The 19,827-nt window shown below is 34.9% G+C and overlaps 1 protein-coding gene across 3 annotated transcripts in view; it reads left to right on the forward strand.

Moving 5' to 3' along the window:
• The first annotated feature begins 253 nt into the window (after nucleotides 1–253).
• The window catches only part of LOC126826713 (uncharacterized), a 34,151-nt gene continuing 14,577 nt past the window's right edge, over nucleotides 254–19,827 (forward strand). For all 3 annotated transcript variants that reach the window (XM_050555760.1, XM_050555745.1, XM_050555755.1), the window contains exons 1-10: nucleotides 254–349; nucleotides 452–600; nucleotides 8,401–8,618; nucleotides 10,104–10,199; nucleotides 12,187–12,253; nucleotides 12,653–12,836; nucleotides 13,110–13,249; nucleotides 13,860–14,195; nucleotides 18,135–18,224; nucleotides 18,685–18,850. In XM_050555760.1, the coding sequence (XP_050411717.1) occupies nucleotides 546–600; nucleotides 8,401–8,618; nucleotides 10,104–10,199; nucleotides 12,187–12,253; nucleotides 12,653–12,836; nucleotides 13,110–13,249; nucleotides 13,860–14,195; nucleotides 18,135–18,224; nucleotides 18,685–18,850 (1,352 nt within the window). In that variant the 5' untranslated portion in view covers nucleotides 254–349; nucleotides 452–545. The remainder of the gene's footprint in view (nucleotides 350–451; nucleotides 601–8,400; nucleotides 8,619–10,103; nucleotides 10,200–12,186; nucleotides 12,254–12,652; nucleotides 12,837–13,109; nucleotides 13,250–13,859; nucleotides 14,196–18,134; nucleotides 18,225–18,684; nucleotides 18,851–19,827) is intronic.

Raw genomic sequence — 19,827 nt, forward strand, 5'->3', positions numbered from 1 at the left:
AAAGGACACGTGGTAAGGGGGGATAACTGATTACAAAGGTAGATAACTCCAGTATATATTTATTTTTATATGATAATAATATTATTGGGAATAGGCGAATCGCATATTCGTAGCATATGGGCATAGAATACAAAAGGGAACATTTGAGAATTAGTAGAGTTATGAAACACTGCAAATTTTCTCTTCTAGACATAAGTATTAGGTAACATGATTTGCGTTGAGGGGAGATAACTCCAGCATTGAAATTTTTTGACGACACCATTCTTCTTGTTGACTTTATTTTGTGAAATTGGTTAGTAAATTTTCTTCTTGAAGTAAATTGAAGTTGGACATGCAAAAGATTCCAGGGGTAAATATACAGTTATTCAACCGTTGCTTTGAAATGTTAGTTTTGAACTGGTTAAAATAACGGAAAATTATAATCTCATCGGCTTTTATTTCTTTGTTTCAGACTATTCAGAGATAAATTGATTTGCCGTTCGATTGGATTTCAAGACCACGGTCACCAGGTTATCGACAGGCGGTGTGTTGTTGTATTTTCCTAAATGGCAGATGAGAGTTCGCCGACTCAGAGACAAAAGAAAGGCAGATTAATTTTAAGTAAATTTACAGTTATAAATCTTTCTAGTTATCGTACGGTACCTTAGATTTACACACACGTGACACACATTATATACATTAACATAGAAAACACAATTTCGAACAATTCTAAAAATACCTGCTAAATACAAAAATGTATTCAAGTCAAGGTTACTTCTAATCCACTTCCGAGAATTAAGATTCTTTCTAATAATGCAACCACAGAAAAAATTAAAAGAAAACAATCCTGCAGATCCTGAAATTGTCTTTTATATTGTAAGCACTATGCCACTACTCACTAGTATGACTTGATCGCCAGTTTAAAGGGAGCAGGGCTTTTCATTCAGTTTGACGGGAGCAGGGCTTTTCATTCAGTTTGACGGGAGCAGGGCTTTTCATCCCAACGATAAGTTAAATGTACAACCCTGTTAAACATACATTATGCAAGAACTAAAGCTGCCTATTGCAGGCCTTTCCTTAGGCCTGAAATGTTATCTACATTATTAATTAGACATTAATTAACTTAAAAAGACCATAATTAGAGGCTAAAGTTAATATCCGATTGACTTTAAATTTATACACAGTGTTTAAGGTCATGAGACAAAGAAGCCTATTGATTTTCAGCGATTTCCGATAATTACTGCCAGAGTTATGGGCCTTGATCACTTTGAAAAATCTTGTGGACACTCTAGAGGCTAAAGTTAATATCCGATTAACTTTAAATTTATACACAGTGTTTAAGGTCATGAGACGAAGAAGCCTATTGATTTTCAGCGATTTCCGATAATTACTGCCAGAGTTTTGGCCCTTGATCACTTTGAAAAATCTTGTGGACGCTCTAGAGGCTAAAGTTAATATCCGATTGACTTTCAATTTATACACAGTGTTTAAGGTCATGAGACGAAGAAGCCTATTGATTTTCAGCGAATTCTGATAATTACTGCCAGAGTTATGGCCCTTGATCACCTCAAAAAATCTTGTTGACGCTCTAGAGGTCAAAGTTAATATCCGATTAACTTAAACATTATACACAGTGTTTAAGGTCATTAGACGAGGAAGCTTATTGATTTTCAACAATTTCAGATAATTACTGCCAGAGTTATGACCCTTGATCACTTTGAAAAATCTTGTGACGCTCTAGAGGCTAAAGTTATCATTCAATCGCTAAATGCCACTCAAGGATTATATACTATTCAAAAAAAGTAGGGGATATTTGATTTTTAAGTGTTATTAAAGTCACCTAATGAAACTGACGAAGAAACAAATGACAAAATGAAATGAAGTTCACATTCATCGATTTATTCCAAATGATCGTTAGACTAAGTAAGGCACAGACTGACCATTATAAGGGTAAAATGATACCCGGGGTCAAACAGCAAAGTTACCACAGCATCACAACCAAGTCAGTAACGGGTAAATCCTCCTCTGTTTGCCAAACAAGCATTGGTCCGACGTGGCATACTCCTAATGAGACGTCTAAGGTCATTTTGGTCCAGATTGTCCCATTCCTGTTGCAACGCAGCAGCAAGTTCTTGGACATTGGCAGGACGTTGTTGACGTTGACGTAACCTCTGTCCAAGCATGTCCCAGACATGCTCGATGGGGGAGAGGTCGGGACTCAGTGCTGGCCAAGGTAATGTGGTGATGTTCTGTTGTTGGAGGTAACCTGTAACGATCATGGCCCTGTGACATCTTGTGTTGTAATCCTGGAAGATGAAACGGCGGCCATGACGTCGTGCGAACGGCACAACATGGACTGCCAAGATGTTGTCCCGGTAGTACTGGCCTGTAACACGCCCTGCAACAACATGTAAAGCCGTTCTTCCAGCAACAGTGATGCCTCCCCACACCATAACAGAACCACCCCCAAATCGATCATGTCTGATGACGTTAACGTCTTGGAAGCGCTCGTTTCGACGACGCCACACCCTCCTACGTCTGTCCAAAAAATCAACAGTGAACCTTGACTCATCTGAAAACATCACATTGCTCCAGCGTCGATTATCCCAGTGTTGACGATCCCTACACCAACGACGTCTTGCCTGAATGTGATGATCTCTCAAACAAGGGATCACGCGAGGACGTCAGGCGCGAAGGTGACCCCTATGCAGTCGATTCCGAATCGTCTGGCCACTCACTCTCACACCAGTGTCTGTTTGAAGACGAGCGCTGATCTGATTTGCTGTGATGACACGATTTCTCAAGGCCAAGGTACGGATAAATCGATCCTGGGCTTGAGTTGTCGCCCTTGGTCGACCTGAGCGTGGTCTGTCCTGTACAGATTGTGTATCACGGTATCTGGACCATAGCCTGCTTATGACAGACTGAGAAACATTCATCGTCCGCGCCACAACTGCCTGTGTTGTGCCGATCTGTAGCATGCCAAGGGCACGTAACCTTTCATTTTGGGTAAGCCGACGCATATCAAAATTTGTTTTCTGGTCACTAAAACAATTAAACTGATGTTTCGACCCTGGAATTCAATGCCACAATGACTGTAACATTCAAAGTCAGAGTCGTGCAAATCTTGGGTTGGACCCCCATGATGATCCCAAGCATCACCTGCATTCCATGCGGTAGCTATTGGTACGTTTGGGCGTCACATGTAACTGGAAATGTTTCTTCTGTTAGGTTCTATAGTGACTTTTTTCGTAGTCATTTGCATATTTTAGTATTATGCCCCCAAAATCAAATATCCCCTACTTTTTTTGAATAGTATATATTGATTTTCAATGAATCTTGAACAGCTAAATCCATGATGTTAAAAGTTTTGTATACTAAACGTTAGCATGGAACAGAACTTTATAAAAAACAAACAAATTCTAATGGTTCTCTGATAATTACTTCATGAGTTGTTACTCTTAATCAGATTTTAATGTATTATAAATGTTTCATTACCGAAAAAAGTAAAAATATGCGACAATTCTTGTTGAATGCCCGGACGATATAGCTGCTGTGGGCGTATGTTTCGTTGCCTGGCAACCTATCTTAAACTATTATAGTGAGAACTGTCAGTTCTTTATCTAATTAATTAACTGCTATTACAATAACAAAGGGGATGAAACAGCCTGGGATAAGATAGCCCTATCAACAGGCCTGAAAATAACAGTTTTACATGTACCTGACAAAATAGTCAGTACCTTAAAGATACATTATTGGAGATTCGATAACGAGTTGGCAGTTCTCACTATAATAGTTAAAAACTAGATAATGTAAAGGCAATTTGCTGAAAATTTCATTCAAATTGATCCACTATGAACCGAGAACAAAGCGGTTGAAATTTCCACATAGACTTGATCATCATTACTAAAGTCTGTACCATAAACAGCATAGTCTCGATTATCCATTTAATCGTTAAATCGTGAAGGAAAGTTATGCAGTAAATCGGCTAATATTCCACTAAAGATCGCAAGCTAGCGATGCCATCTAAAGTTGATTATGGTCTGGATAGGTTAATTAATGTCTAATTAATAATTTAGATAACATTTCAGTCCTAAAAAAAGACCTGCAATAGACAGATTTATCTCTTGCATAATGTATGTTTAAAAATAGTACCTGACCTTTTCAACTTAGTGCAGGATATGACAGGCACAAAATGACAGGCACCAGTACAAAGCCTGAATCTGTGCCTGACATTGTCAGTGACAGGTGCCTTATTTCCAGGTTTGCCTATCAAAAACCAGGTTGGGATGAAACAGCCCAGCGTATCGGTTTTGGGATGAAACGACCCACACCCAGTTTGGTTTGGTTGCTTGTGCATGGGGAAGCCAGATCTTATGGAAACTGATTTAAAACAGCCAAGATGTTTTTTTATTTTGTTTGCATCACGTTTCATTTTTATCAAACATCCTGAGCAAGCTGGAGAGTTTGCAAAAACACAAAATGTTTATTACAGTATTTGAACGGTAGCCCGATTGACCCAAATTCACCTAAATCCACCCAAATCCACAATTATTTCTACCCATACCACGATAATATATATCACTATTTGATATATACATGTACCATTCTTAATACCAAATTGTCATTTTTAATTTTAAAGAGTTTTGTGTCAAAATTACCCTCAAAATCCAATTTCCAAGCAAGGGATTTCGTGTAGGTATACACCAGTTACAACATTGTCAATTAAAACTGACAATTTTGCATAAAGAATGGTACTATATTATCAAATATTGATATATATCAGGGGCGGATCTAGGAATTCTGAAAAGGGGGGGCGCCGCAAAATGAGGGCACTGACCGCGGAGACGCGGCACGCCGCTGAGATATGGGGGGGGGGGGTCCCCAAGAAAATTATCCGTCATTTCCTGCATCTGTAGCAATTCCAAGAGCTATTTGGCTGATATTTTCGTCTAAGTAAACGTTTGGAAATCGTTGAAAAAGAGCCTTAAAATCGAGCAAAAAAGCCAGTTGAACACGCGACTCGAAAATTGTCAAGGCGAGCGAGGCATTATGATGGGAAAAAAGACGAATCTATTCCCTAGCCACTTCACTATTTAAGCCTTGTAACTTTTACTGTCCACACATGAAACAATGCTACATCAAGTTGCACTAATGCGCGTCGGTGATGGGCATGAGTGTATAGTAGTATATGCCGCCGATTCCACAAGATGCTATCATTGATGTCTGTCTATAGTCATTCTATAGGGCACCGCCAGCTAAACAACAAGAATTTGTTTGAAAGTGGAAGCATTAATTAGACCAGACTGGTGTGTTTGAGTCGATGGTTTGAGTCATTTGTGATCCCTGCAACGGGTTGGGAACGGACATTTTGGGTCTGAGAAAAGGCACTTTCAGCAATAAAAAAGGGCACTGTCGAAAATTAGGGGGTTTTGAGGAGCCTTTTTGACACAAAAAAACTGTTACTATTTTAAATTAAAAATGACAATTTGGTATAAAGAATGGTATATTATCAAATATTGATATAAATTATTGTAATACGAGTTGAAATAATGGTGGATTTGAATAAGTCTTGGATTTGGGGACTATTAAAATGTGTCCATTTGTCTGTCCGTTCGTCACACTTTTTGGGACACAACAACTCTACTTCTAATTGAGCTAGAATGTTCAAACTTGGTGTAGGTGTTTATTACGTGAATACTTTTATGTAGTTCAAAGATAAGCATTTTCTGCTTAGGTAAGCAGAGAGAAGCAACTTCATTGGTTGATGCTTTGGGACATGATAACTTTAGTTCTAATTAAGTGAGAGTGTTGAAACTTGGTGTATAGTTTCATTACATCAATACTTTGACTAAGTTCGTTAATGAGCATTTTCTGCTCAGGAGAAGTAGACTGATAAGCAATTTCATTGGTCGAGACTTTGGAATACAATAACTCTCCTTCTAATTGCGGTAGAATGTTCAAACTTGATGAAGGCACAATTTGATTAAAATACAGATCTGTATTTCGTTTTATTTTTTATACTTTCGATGGCCTACACTACATGAAGATCTGACCGGTTGTAGTGGAAGGTCGTGTCAGAGGTCATATGAGCGGCTTTTGACCCTATGATGACGTCAGACATTTGATTAACCAATCAGCGTTAATGTTTCTAGTGGGTTACCTACAGTTCCGTGCACCTCACACCAAAAACTCGCCTTAACACCAAAAACGGTGTAAAAATTCAACTCAAAAGTATTTTAAAATCATTGTTCATTATTTATCTTCAAACGAAATTTTGTGATTTTGGGTTAATTCTTTGACTTTGAATACGTCCACAACAAGTTTTAAAATACAACAATTCGGACGTAAAAAGTAAATATCTACTTCAGTATGGCGGTATATTAGATTCAAAATTCTAACATGCTATCGTCTAATTTCTAAATGTAATTTCTAACTTCTTTTCATGTAATTTCTAAATTAAGACATGTACAATCCAACTTCTTTATTTGTTCAGTGTAAATTTTAATTCTGTTTCATCTTATTTCTATTATTAAGACGAAAAATGTCTACTTCATTGACATTGTCCCTTTACATGTTAATCATGAACGTCGATCAAATTTACAATTTTGATACATCTACCTAGCAACCATCATCATGACGTCATTTGGTGTTAGTCCTGAAATGACCTAGTTTGTGTAGATGAGCAATTTCTGCTTAGGGTATGCAGAGATAAGCAATTAAGTGAGATTGATACCTTGACTAAGTTCGATAATGAGCATTTTCTGTTCAGGGTAAGCAGAGCAATAAGCAATTTGATTGGGCGAGACTTTGGAACACCATAACTCTCTTTCTAATTGAGTTAGAATGTTCAAACTTGGTGTGGGTGTTTATTAGGTCAATGCCACATGTGATGGAGTTTAAAGATGAGAATTTTCTGCTTAGGCTAAGGAGAGATAAGCATTTTCTGCTTAGGCTAAGGAGAGATAAGCAATTTGGTTGCTCAAGACTTTGGAACATAATAACTCTGCTTTTAATTGAGGTAAAATGTTTAAACTTGATCTAGATGTTCATTAGGTAAATGTCTTGACGGAGTTCAATTATTAACATTTCGAGCTAAAGCTAAGCAGAGCTAAACAATGTCATTGGTCAATGCTTTAGGACAAGAAAACTTTGATTCTATCTGTATAGTTGATAATCAGTTTGATTGCTTGATACTTTTGAAAAAAATAAATGTGTGATTAATTAATATGTATCTTCTATTTATTTTGTGATTTCGGCGGTGGACATCAGCCTCACTGTTGGCTTGTTAGGTCTGTTAGGTACTTCATAGACCTCTTATTAAGGAACGACAAAATTTCCAATGTTGAATGTTTATGAAAAGAATGTTTTAGTTCTTTATATCTGTAATGGTACCCAGTGTTGTCTTTGTCAAATCGAGGGGGCAAGTGCATATACGCCCACATGTATATATATATATTAAAGTAAATAAAGTACAAGTACTTCTTTGTTTACGGTAGATAAATGCATAAATAAATTAAAAAATCCATCCAGATATATATATATACATTACCTGTGTCATTCCGTTGTGCACAATTTCTTGTGAACACTTTACCGACTACATTAATCATCTGATCTTTTCAAAATTTATGTTAATTACTTCTAGAGTTATGGTCCCTGTAACATTTTCTGGAACCCTGTGAAAGCTTTAACCAGAATTGTTATCACCAAATCTATATGAAATTTATATGCGTTATTTAATAAAAATAATAATAATAATGTTATTTTCAAATGGTTGAAAATTAGGTCGGGAGGCCTGTCTTACATTTTGCCCTTTATAACAGAAGTTAAAGAAGTTAACAATAAAATTTGAATATAGAAGAGAAATATTTACAAAAGAATATTAACAAAATCACAACTGAATATAATAAATCACCACATAATAAAGTTGTCACACACCAATCATATAATTATCATCTAATAATATGCTTAAGGTACATGTAAATAGAACAAACTAATTAATGAAAATGGCCATAAATACATGTATTTCTTCTGACCTCTCCCAATTTATGTACTACTACCAAGAGTACTAGACTAGGTATCTACGTAGTTACAAATTTAAATACTCGCCTTCGAAATGAATAATATGATTTACAATATTTTAAATAGTCGGGTAATGAATTCCATAAATGGGCACCAGTGAATCTAATACTATTTTTAACAACAGATAGATTAGGCCGAAGAATGAAGATTTTGTTATTGATTCTAGAGTATGGAGTATTGTACTGCTTAGCAATTAGTGAAGTAAAGAAACCTATTGAATCTCAGAAATGATATTATAAAGATATTATAAATCATTTATGTATGACTTTATATTGAGATATTGCAATTTTTTGCAGCTCTTTTTTGGCTACAATACTTGTATTTACATATTAATTTCAGGTAATTACACCAGCAACATGAATGCTGATTTGCGCAAAATGGTTACTGATGCAGAAGCACCATATGCTCAGTGTGAGATCCACGATGCTGAAATGATGGAGAAAAACATTGCCTGCATCGTATGTCAGAAATTAGTCTGTGCTCTATGTTTACGGGATTTTCATCTTAGTCATGAAATTATGAGCGTGATCAAATTACGAGAACTGAAACAACTGGGGGTAAATTATTTTTTCTTCAGCACTTGTACGTACAGTAGATAATTAAAGAACAGCATTTTCATTGTATGCCTGTTCAAATTAAAAGATTGTATCCTTAACCAGTTTTCTAGAAGAACTCTTTAAGTATGAGTTTTCTATAAGAGCTCTTATTATAGCAGTAGGCAAGCCTGGAAATAATAGTTTTAGTTGTACCTGACACACTAGAACCTTACATTTTGTACTTTGGACCAAACATGTACCATACTAAAAATCAGTAAAAGAACTAAAATAGACAAATCACCCGTGGGATTTTGCCTGACAAAACCTGAATTTGTGTCTGGCAAGCTGTGATAGATGCCTTATTTCCACTTGAGTTGGCCTTTAAAAATATGTCAGTAGACCCTATGGAATCCTGTGCTCTTATTGGCTGTGCTTTATACGTTTCCTGTAGATTTTGAAATTTGAAGAAATAATTATATTTCAGGTCAAGTAAGGGGTGGGCTATTCTTTTATATGGTACTCAAAATTGAGGTTCACCAGTGTACACAGAAATGAACCCTTGATAATTTGAATTTGATGAAGATTACTGTAAAACATGAAATTATTGCGAGCATGAAATTATTGCGAAAATTGCGAGCGAGGCCCTCTCGCAATAATTTCATGTTCGCAATAATTTCGTGAAAATTCGTTAAAATGTCGGCCATATTGAATTACTCCCCCTTCATTACTCTTCACAAGAAAGAGTTCTAATAAGTACATTAGAATCTGTATGAGCAGCCACTCCTATTCAGCGACATCTCCTTGTAAAGGGTCACGATAAATTCCCCCCCTAAAAATTCTGTTGTTTCATCTCTTTATTCAGCGGTCACTATTTTACAAATAAATTTAACAAAACATCGCCCATTCAACGACCATTGTTGAATGTTACCATCTTGTCGTTCTTTGTAACACCCCCACTAATCCCGTGAGTAGTAGTTAATTAACTGGACCCCCACTGATCAGGTAGAAAGAAATGTAACCCAGGATGATCTATTAATTAATCTTTTGTTTTATTAAACAACTAACCTGGTCATTGTTTTCACGCGTAACCACACATTATTTGATACTGATTGAATAAAATAAAAGTACCGAAGTTTTGTCACGATCATCTAGTATCTCTTTTCCATTGCCACTTTATTGTTAAACAGACGCTTTAGTGCCTCCTATAATATTACATACAGAGTTACACCGATCAACCGATGTTTTGAAGATTTTATAGACAAATTTACTAAAAAAAAATTATTTAAATTCGCAATAATTTCATGTCGCAATAATTTTTTCCCCATTATAGAAATTCGCAATAATTTCATGTCGCAATTATGTTTCACCACCCCAACTCGCAATAATTTCATGTCGCAATAATTTCATGTTTTACAGTAGTTTATATAAGCAAGAATTGTAAATTCAGGAAATCTTTCAGTTTTAAATTGAGTTAATTGTTTTATTTATTTTGTATTGCTTAAGCAGGGCTCAATAGAATCAGATGTGAATACCTTGCAGTCCTGTCAATTACATATACAGACACAGTTAACACAACGTTCAGAGGTTCTAGAGAAGATAGAGGTAGGATTTCACTTTGGATGTTCTGCACAGTCAACTACTGTTCAGACAGACCAAGCATTTTGCTTGTGTCTGAAAATTGCTAGGGAATTGTTTTGTCATTCAGTTTTTGGAAAAAATTTGTCATCCACTCTTTTATTGATAAGACACAGATTTATGATTTGGAAATAGAACTTGATTGAGACTCTGGTTTGATAGCTAAATATAGTTGTGTGTCGTTGACATAACAGTGATAACTGATAGTCCAGATTATGGTATCTGATAATATTAGCTAACGGTGTAGTATTGGCTTTAAAAAGAAGTGTGCCTAATACCGATCCTTGTGGCACTCCAAACTGTAGATTAACTGGATTTGACTTAGCTTTGTTAATAACAACTTGCTGTTTTCTGTTATTTAGGTATGACGCGAACCAATTAAATGCACATCCTTGCATTTGAAATCGCTTTTCAATCTTTTCAGTAATACATTTTGATTAATGGTGTCAAATACAGCAATAAGGTCGAAAAGAATCAATACAACAGCGTCTTTATCATCTAATTTACATAGAGTGTCATTATAGACTCGAAGGGCCATTTCTGTACTGTGACTATTTCTATATGCTGATTCAAAAAGTTCATTTAAATTTAAACAAGTTAAATCCAGGGGGTTTCAAAATCATTCATAATGATGCATAATTTTCCTTATTTGTAAATTTTTACCTTTAGTATGTAAGCTAACCTTTCATGTTATGTATCTAAGTCCGTGCCCTCATCATTCCTATGATGTCATAACTGACTTACAGTCATTTTGTATTTAGTTCTTCATCCCTGAAGAAGTTAGTATTTTTACTAATGAACCGTTGGATGAAACGATGGGTTTTTTTTTATATTGTATTCTATTAATTATTGTAAATCACATTTTCATGTGGTCCTATATTGTCATCGCCCCTCTCCGTCCATCCACAATTTGTTTGTGGACTCTTTACAGATCACAAATTTTATCCGATTTTGATGAAACTTGAAATATAGGTTTATATCTGAAAGATCTCATTTCCTTTCGACATTGGCATGTACTGGACCATAATTTCATGGATTATGGGCCCTGATTGTATGAAAAATCACGGTTTTTTTTTATATGCCCAAAGATCTCGGTTCCTATCGGAATTGGCATGTATTGGACTGTATAACTTCATGGATTATGACCCTTGATTTTACGAAAAATCACATTTTTAGCTTGTGGACACTCTAGAGGTCACAATTTTTATCCGATTTTGATGAAACTTGAAATTTATGTTTATGACCTAAAGATCTCAGTTCCTATCACTATTCACACATATCACACTGTAACATCCTGGATTATGGCCCCTTATTTTATGAAAAATCAGGTGCTATAGGTCACATTTTTTATCCGATTTAAAAATAAAAATATGTTTAAATATATCACCTTTACACCATAATGAAAATCGAACCAAAACTGCCAGACAAAATGGCTGCTCCCCGTATGCAAATTGTGTAAAAGGTTGTGGAGTGTGGATCTTTTAGAGGTCACAATTATTATCCGAATTTGATGAAACTTAAATTATATTTTTATATCCCAAAGATCTGGGTTCCTGATACTGATACTTGTGTGACCGATACAAACCCTGTCCAAGAAACACTGCCTTTTCAGTCAAATGCCCACACTTTGGTGTATATACAAGAATTGAAGTTCTGTTGGCTTTGTCTAGAAGATGAAATGAAAATTCTCTACTGATATGACTGGCAAGACATGATGAAGTTGAAATAATTATGAGTTTTGGAATGATAGTAGGCTGGGCATTTTACCGACTTTACTTTCTTTTGAAACGTATGCACAAGGTGTAAAAATCAATAAAAGCATTGTGAATTGTGTCAAGAAGTGGTCACACATGCAGTCTGTAATTGCGTAGTCAGCAACAATCAGTGTCAGCAGTATGAGAAGCTGACAAGTGTGTACTGTTTTCAATATTTTTTTTTGATTTTTCTTTTTCAGAAATCAAAAGAATCTTTAATATCAAATATAGATAAAGCCTTTGAACAGCTCCACGAAATACTAAAAAGTGAGTAAGAAACGCAGTTGATTGTTTATTCCACTACATCTTGATCAGACTTATGACCACTTATTCATAGTAGGATGTTAAACCCTATTTCATTTCATTTGACACTTGGTCATTGAACTTTCAACCACATGAGTACAAATCCATCTCTCTAACCATTGTGCAAATTATGTCCCCAAATACCAGATGGGTACAATCATTTTTCCAATTTACTGCATGGAAACTCTTCCCTTACAGCAAGAACAAGGTAAACAAGAGGCACTGGTTTTTATGGACAATAATTCGTTGTACTGGATGCAGATACAGTTTGAGCAGAAATGATAAAAATGTCTTTTTTAATCCCAAATGATGAGACATTAAACATTATTCCAGACAGGTTATGATTTGATTGGTTTATTTCAGATAAACACGAGGATGTGTTACAATATATAATGGTGTATTATAATCGTAGCCATGAAGTTATCAAGAACGATATAGATATACTGAGTGAACGTTATAAAGAGGGGTCAGCCATGATTAAAAGAGTTCTCTCGTTCTTCAATAAATTACATGTAATGTTAAAAGAATCTCCTGACCTGCCAAAAGAGTAAGTTTAGAATCATTACATTCACCATACTCCTCGTTTGATACGTAAATCCAATCAAATACTGCTGGACTGAATGACAATTTCTGTCCTAAATTATGACTGGTTAACAGTCAGGTTAACAACCAATCCATTACAGGATAACAAATGAGTCAGGATTAACAAAAACTCTAAATATGTTAATGTAAAAGTGTATGATGATAGTTGCAGCTACATTACGTCCTGATATTTATTGACAAATTATCTTAGTAAACATCCTAATCCACCTGTTTTCAGATTGAAGAAAATGTCTGAAAGTTTGACTGGTTTACCTCCAGTAGGAAATGTAGAACAAATGATGGTAGACGTCAAGTTTGATAAAATACTTCCGTCTTTACAGGCTATATCTAATATATGTCAAAGTATACATCCAGAAGGTAGGTATTTCTATGTTGTTACCTTTAAAACCTATAGTTAATATTTAAAGCCAAATATAGGTATTTAGAGCTTGATAGTCTTGAAATTTCCTCAGCCCTCAAAATAAATATTGTAAAATGGAGTGTTCTCCCTTGGACTTTCTCTTACGTTGGACATAATTGTCAATAATCATTAATTTCAATTTCATCAATACATACAAAATAGATAGCACATTAAATTTCTGGTAAAAAGTGGCTATTATGAAGTTATTTTGCAATTTACAACTTCATCAGTTTGATTTCCTATACCAAACAAACCCACAAATTGACCTACCAACAAAATATTACTCATACACTCATAAAAAAAACAAAAAACTTTTAACTGGGTTAAGTGATCTTTTATGTGCATGCCAATGTGTAGAGGTTTTTCGTCCCATCCAAACTGCTAAGCAAAATTTCCATATGCAGCCCCACAAGCACAAACCCTGACATGTGAAGGTCATTCTCTTTTGTCTAGTTGCTTAGGACTAACATAAAGGGGTCTAAAAATAGTCTTTCACATCAAAATAGTCAGTTCTTTTTACTGAAATGTATCCATGATTTCTCCTTTGATAAATTGAATATATTTCAGCAACCAAAATATGCTGGTCTCGCGTAACTCCTGCTAAAACTGAACCACAAAGTCCGACAGAAGCGGAGAGTACATTAATGAAGCCCCAATCAGTCAGAGTTTCTGCTCGTAATCTAGCCAAGAAATGCAACACAGCCCAATCCACTTGCACATCAACGACTGAATCACCAACTGAAAAAAAGAAAGGATCTGAAACAAAAAAATTATCCTCAGTTGCCAAAAAAAATTCACCTAGTACAAAAATATCATTAACTGAAAAATCATCAATTGATAAACCCTCTGTTAAAAAACCAACCACGGATGAATTGTCAAGCGATCAGCTAGAAACTGAATCAGGTAAGTAACAAGTGTTTATAAATATATTTATTGAAAATTTAAAATGATTGCTCATTGGGTCAAAAACCGAAGTGAATTGGACAGATATTATGAGTTGATATATCTAAATGGACCTCACACTTTGCAAGACAAAAGCCCTTTCCAATGGTTGTATTTTTAGGATATTTTGCTTTGTGAATAGCACCTTTTGTATGAACTATGCCCAGATGTAGAGCGGGAGCCCAAGGGGTTAACCTAGCTGAAAAGTGTACCAATTTTCTCCTATATCATAAATATAAATAGACTTTTCGGTAAAATTGATGAAGTAAGGGATTTAATTGTGCAAGATAATGAAAATTTTAATGTCATGGGCTTTTCTGAAACGTTTTTACATTCTGAAATTGACGATAAATTTATTAATATCTTTGGTTATGATCTGATCAGAAAAGATCGACTGAGCAAAAGTGGCGGAGGCCTTATCTTATATGTAAATTCAGATCTAAAATATTCAAGAAAACTTGATTATGAACATCAAAATATCGAATCCATTTGGATTGAACTCCATCCAGAATATGAAAAATCATTTTTATTATGTCTTGTATATAGACCACCTTCTTCGTGTACAGGTTGGTTTGATGATTTTGAAACTAGTTTAAATTCCATAAATACTGGTCAATCTATTTATGTAATAGGAGATTTTAATATAGATTATTCAACTACTGTTCCAAAACGATGGGAAAACATAATCAATATGCAGGGATTACATCAATTAATTACTGCCCCTACACGCTGTTTTAAAAATTCTTCTACTGTCATTGACCATCTATATACAAACACACCGGATAATATTGTTGAAATTAAAGTTCCTCAATATGGTATTAGTGACCATTTTCCGATTATTTTTATCATTGGAAACTGCAAGAGAAAAATCACAAAACACAACCACTTGGAAATTCTATACAGAAATTACAAAAACTTTGATGATTCTAATTTTATTAATGATCTTGCTAAAATTCCATTTGAACTAGTCGAGTCAATTGATGACCCAAATTCTGCCCTTGATACTTGGTATGACCTTTTTATAGGTGTTTTAGACTGCCATGCTCCGCAAAAGCGAAAAAGAGTAAAAAGATACTATCAACCGAAGTGGTTTAATGAGGAAATAAATAAAGCCCGAAAGTTCAGGGACTTCTTTAAAGCCTCCAAGAGGTGTGACGACTATAGAATATGGAGAAATAAAACCAAAAATCTCATTAATAAAGCCAAAAAAAACTTGATCAAGGACTCTATCGAAAATGAAGAGCAATCTAAAAACATATGGAGATATTTTCGTGACATACAGAATAAACCCAATAATTGCCCTTATCCCAATAGTATTAAATATGGAAAAACAACAGTTAATGATCTAAATGCTATTGCTAATGTGATGAATGATTACTTCACTAATTTAACTGATGACATTAAGCCCCCCTATACACCACTTTCTCAAGAGTGCAAACGAAAGATATCAGATTACGTAAATGATAAGATTCCCCCAAATAACAACTTTTCTATTAATTGTATTACTACCACAGAGGTATTAAAACATTTATTGAGTTTAAATAGTAACAAAGCCATTGGGTGTGATGGTATTGGACCCCAAATTTTAAAATTGTCTGCGTATACAATTTGTAGTAGTTTGACATATATCATTAATCTTTGTATTTCTCAAAACATGTTCCCCAGTGCCCTTAAACTGGCTAAAATTATTCCTATACATAAGAAGGGAGCTAAAGATGATCCGAACAATTATAGGCCAATCTCAATTCTCCCCACAATTTCAAAAATATTCGAAAGGCACTTGAGCACTCAAATTCAAACTTATTTGGAAACCTTCAATGTTCTTTATGCTTACCAATCTGGATTTAGATCAAATCATTCATGTGCTACTGCACTGATCCGAATGACAGATAATTGGCTTGATGCTATCGATAATGGTGCGATGAGTGGTATAGTGTATCTTGATTTTAGCAAAGCATTTGATCTCATTGATCATAAGCTTATTATTGAAAAACTACATCTTTATCGATTTGATAATAATTCACAAATTTTGATTGAATCATATCTTGACTCACGGAAGCAAAAAGTATGTTTAGGATCAATTACCTCCTCAATTACTACAGTCAAATGCGGGGTTCCACAAGGTTCGATCCTGGGTCCTCTCCTATTCCTAATTTTTATAAATGATCTCCCACTCAATATTGAATCAAGTCAGATAGATTTGTTTGCTGATGACAGTACCCTGTATTGTTCACACAAAGATATTTTATCCATCGCCAAAAATCTCCAAAATGATCTCTATTTGGTTGCTAAATGGTGTGAAAACAATGGGATGGTAATCAATCCTTCGAAAACAAAATCAATGCTGATTTCAACAAAACACAAAAGAAATCAGAAAAACCTAACTTTATCACTCCATGGTGAGAAAATTGAGACGGTTACTACCGCAAAATTACTTGGAATTCAAATTGACCAAGACCTTAATTGGGAAGCACAGATAGCAGATACGTCTAAAAAACTTGCATCAAAAATATTTCTCCTAAATAAGATAAAAGATCATTTACCTTACGAGACAAGAATTTTGTTTTATAACAGTTACATACTACCAATATTTGATTATTGCTCTATTATTTGGGGAAATGCTACCAAAAGTAGATTAGACATTCTTTTAAAATTACAAAAGAGGGCAGCAAGAGCTATTCTTGATGCACCGATTGAAACTCCGTCCACCTCTTTATTTACTAAACTCGGTTGGCTTACCCTTACACAGAGGATTCTTTACAATAAAATTGTCTTATCATTCAAAATTATTACATTTAATACTCCACTTTATCTAAATTTCCATTTTATTGAAAAATCTCTTGTTTCCAAAACGGATATCTTGCTCCGTTCACAGACCAGTAAATCTCTTTTTCTTCAAAAATGCAAAACGGAATCCATGAAACGTACTTTTCATTATTCTGCATGTCTTTTATGGAACAATCTGCCTTTTGATATAAAGATGTGTAAAAATGTTGAAAATTTTAAGATTAAACTGAAAACTCATTTATTTTGCACACTGAAGGAACCATAATATTCAACTGATGACATACTTATTATTTTTAACTTGCAACTGCATTCTATTTTATTTTGTGTGTAATTATAGTGTTCTTCCTATATTCTACTTGTATAATGTATATGTTTTGTAGTTTGGGAGTGACTTATCAAACTTCCCACTTTAAAATGCTATTGCATTTCTAATGATTTTAAATTTATCCTGATATTACATGTATATATGTCTTTGTAGTTTAGGAGGGACCTATGGAAGATTAGTTTTTTCTTTTTGCAAACTAAATACGTTGCCTCATTAAATAAAGTTTTTATTATTATTATATTATTATTATTATTATTATTATTATCTAGTATCATCAGAATGTAAGTCTGCCAGGTTTCTGGTGGTGGGTGTGGTATTCCACGCCCAAAATGCAATGCCCCCAACTAGACTAGTTTAGCTCAAAAGTGTACCACATGAAAATTGGTACACTTTTCAGCTAGGTTGACCCACTGGGCTCCTGGTCTAATGTATAGCTGATGGCAAACTTGAAGGAATTTTCATTTGGTCAAAGGGAAGAACCCTATTGAAAGATTTAACTCCCCAATTACTAATCTTGAGTATTGTCAATAACAGGCGGAATTAATTAAGTGATCAAACTAACACCTACCTTGATTGACTACTTAATCTTTGTGATTTCTTTTTTATCTTCATCCGAAAAACAATTTCTGGTTTCTTCTTTTTAAGCCAGTTTAATCCCCTGGATGTCAGTTGACATTATGGGGGTTGGGTGGTCGAGTGGACTAATGTGTGTGCTTCAGATCATAAGATCTGTCATTGAGTCAAGTGGTAGGGTGTATTTATTATGATGTTTTGTTTTATTGTTATAGCATCACCGACTAAAAGTGAAAGTGATAAAGTAACATCAACAGGTACGCAGATCATTGACCTACCTGTTGGTGAAATCGTTAAAAATACAGGTAATATCTACTTTATTTATTTGTCTGATATCTGTGCAGAGCATTCAGTGTTTTCATATTGCCTGCAAATACCAAAATTTTTGATTAACTGAGTTTCGACTTTAATTGAAAGAAGGAAAATTGAAAGGTATTTTCTTTGAAGCATTTATATTTGATATGATACTGTTTCAGAACTTCTGTGGCTTTATATGTCATGGGGGGGGGGGGCTTAAAATTTCAGACCTTGATTGACTTTGTTGCCAATGGTTGTGGAGGTCATCAAAATTTATGAGATGTTGAGCTTGATCTTCTCCCGGGTGACCGATGAACCACCAAGCATGGGCAGAACATAGGACATGTAGTGTAACTTAAATATTAGACATCAATCACCATTTCATTCCTTTCCCTAACTAAAAAGACTATGTTGTTGCTTGTCTTGTGTAACTGAATAATGTTTAATGTTATATTGGGGTTATTTTAGTTCCTTCAAAAAGAAAGAACATTGATGAATCAGTTGATGGTGAAGATGCACTAACCAAGAAATCGAAAACAGTCAAAGTAAACTGTCCAGTCCATAATAAAGATACAACTAATAGCGAAAATATTGATAAACAAGCCTCATCTAGTAATAAAAATAACTCTACAGGGTAGGTAAAAGTTTTATAGTCATTGGTAATAAAAAATAACGTAACTTTACTATTAAAGAGGCACTCTCACTTTAGCGATAGTCGTCAATCAGTAAATATAGTTTTTGTGATATGAGTTGGTATGGTTATTATACAGACAGTATGGTATTTGACTCAAAAATGACTGTCATGTTTATACAGACGGAACCTCGTATGACTTAAAACTAACTGGAAAGCTTATTTGTAAAGGTGCAACCAATGGTCTGGTCAGTCTGAAATCAAGCTTATTCCCTATTTTAACTACCTGTTAAATTCTCCTCCACAAAATTGGTGATAATGCCTCTTTAAAGCCTTAATCTGATTATTATTTTGCATTTTTATGTTGTACTGAATTTCCACCTTTTGTTGAAGTCAGTATTCAGCTGTTCAACTAATCAGTTTGTATTGATATGCCAGATTGCTTTTTGTAGGGAATTATAAAACACAATTGGCATATTAGATGATATAAATAGCACTCTCATGCGCAGAACATGGCACAGAGATAATGCCCCTATAGTATCAGACCAGGGTGGCGTCCTTACTGCGCTGCAGTGACCGTATGGCGACCTGAAATAGCACTAGGTCGCCGGAAAAAGTTAACACAACGTGAGAAAATGTCCCCAAAAATTACGAACTTTAAAAAAGTCTCATTTTCACAGCTTTTCAGATCAGATCGCAGAAATTTGGCATTTGTTTTGAACATGCTCAAAACAAACGCCGTGACTCGGCAATCATTTGCCACCATGGAGACCACAGTGCGATATCTGGCGTTGTCACCACGCTTATGACAATCTTGACGCGCTCCAAGACCATTTTTCGTCGCCGTAGCAGCACAGTAAGGGCGCCACCCCGGTCTGACTAGGGTATACGATTACAATGTAGTGTACAAAACAGAAAAAAAAATTGTAAATTTTCAAAAATTTGATTGCCATCATGTCTATTCAAGTTTTATAGGGTAT

This window comes from Patella vulgata, chromosome 1 (genome assembly GCF_932274485.2).
Source record: "Patella vulgata chromosome 1, xgPatVulg1.2, whole genome shotgun sequence".
Classification (NCBI taxonomy): domain Eukaryota; kingdom Metazoa; phylum Mollusca; class Gastropoda; family Patellidae; genus Patella; species Patella vulgata.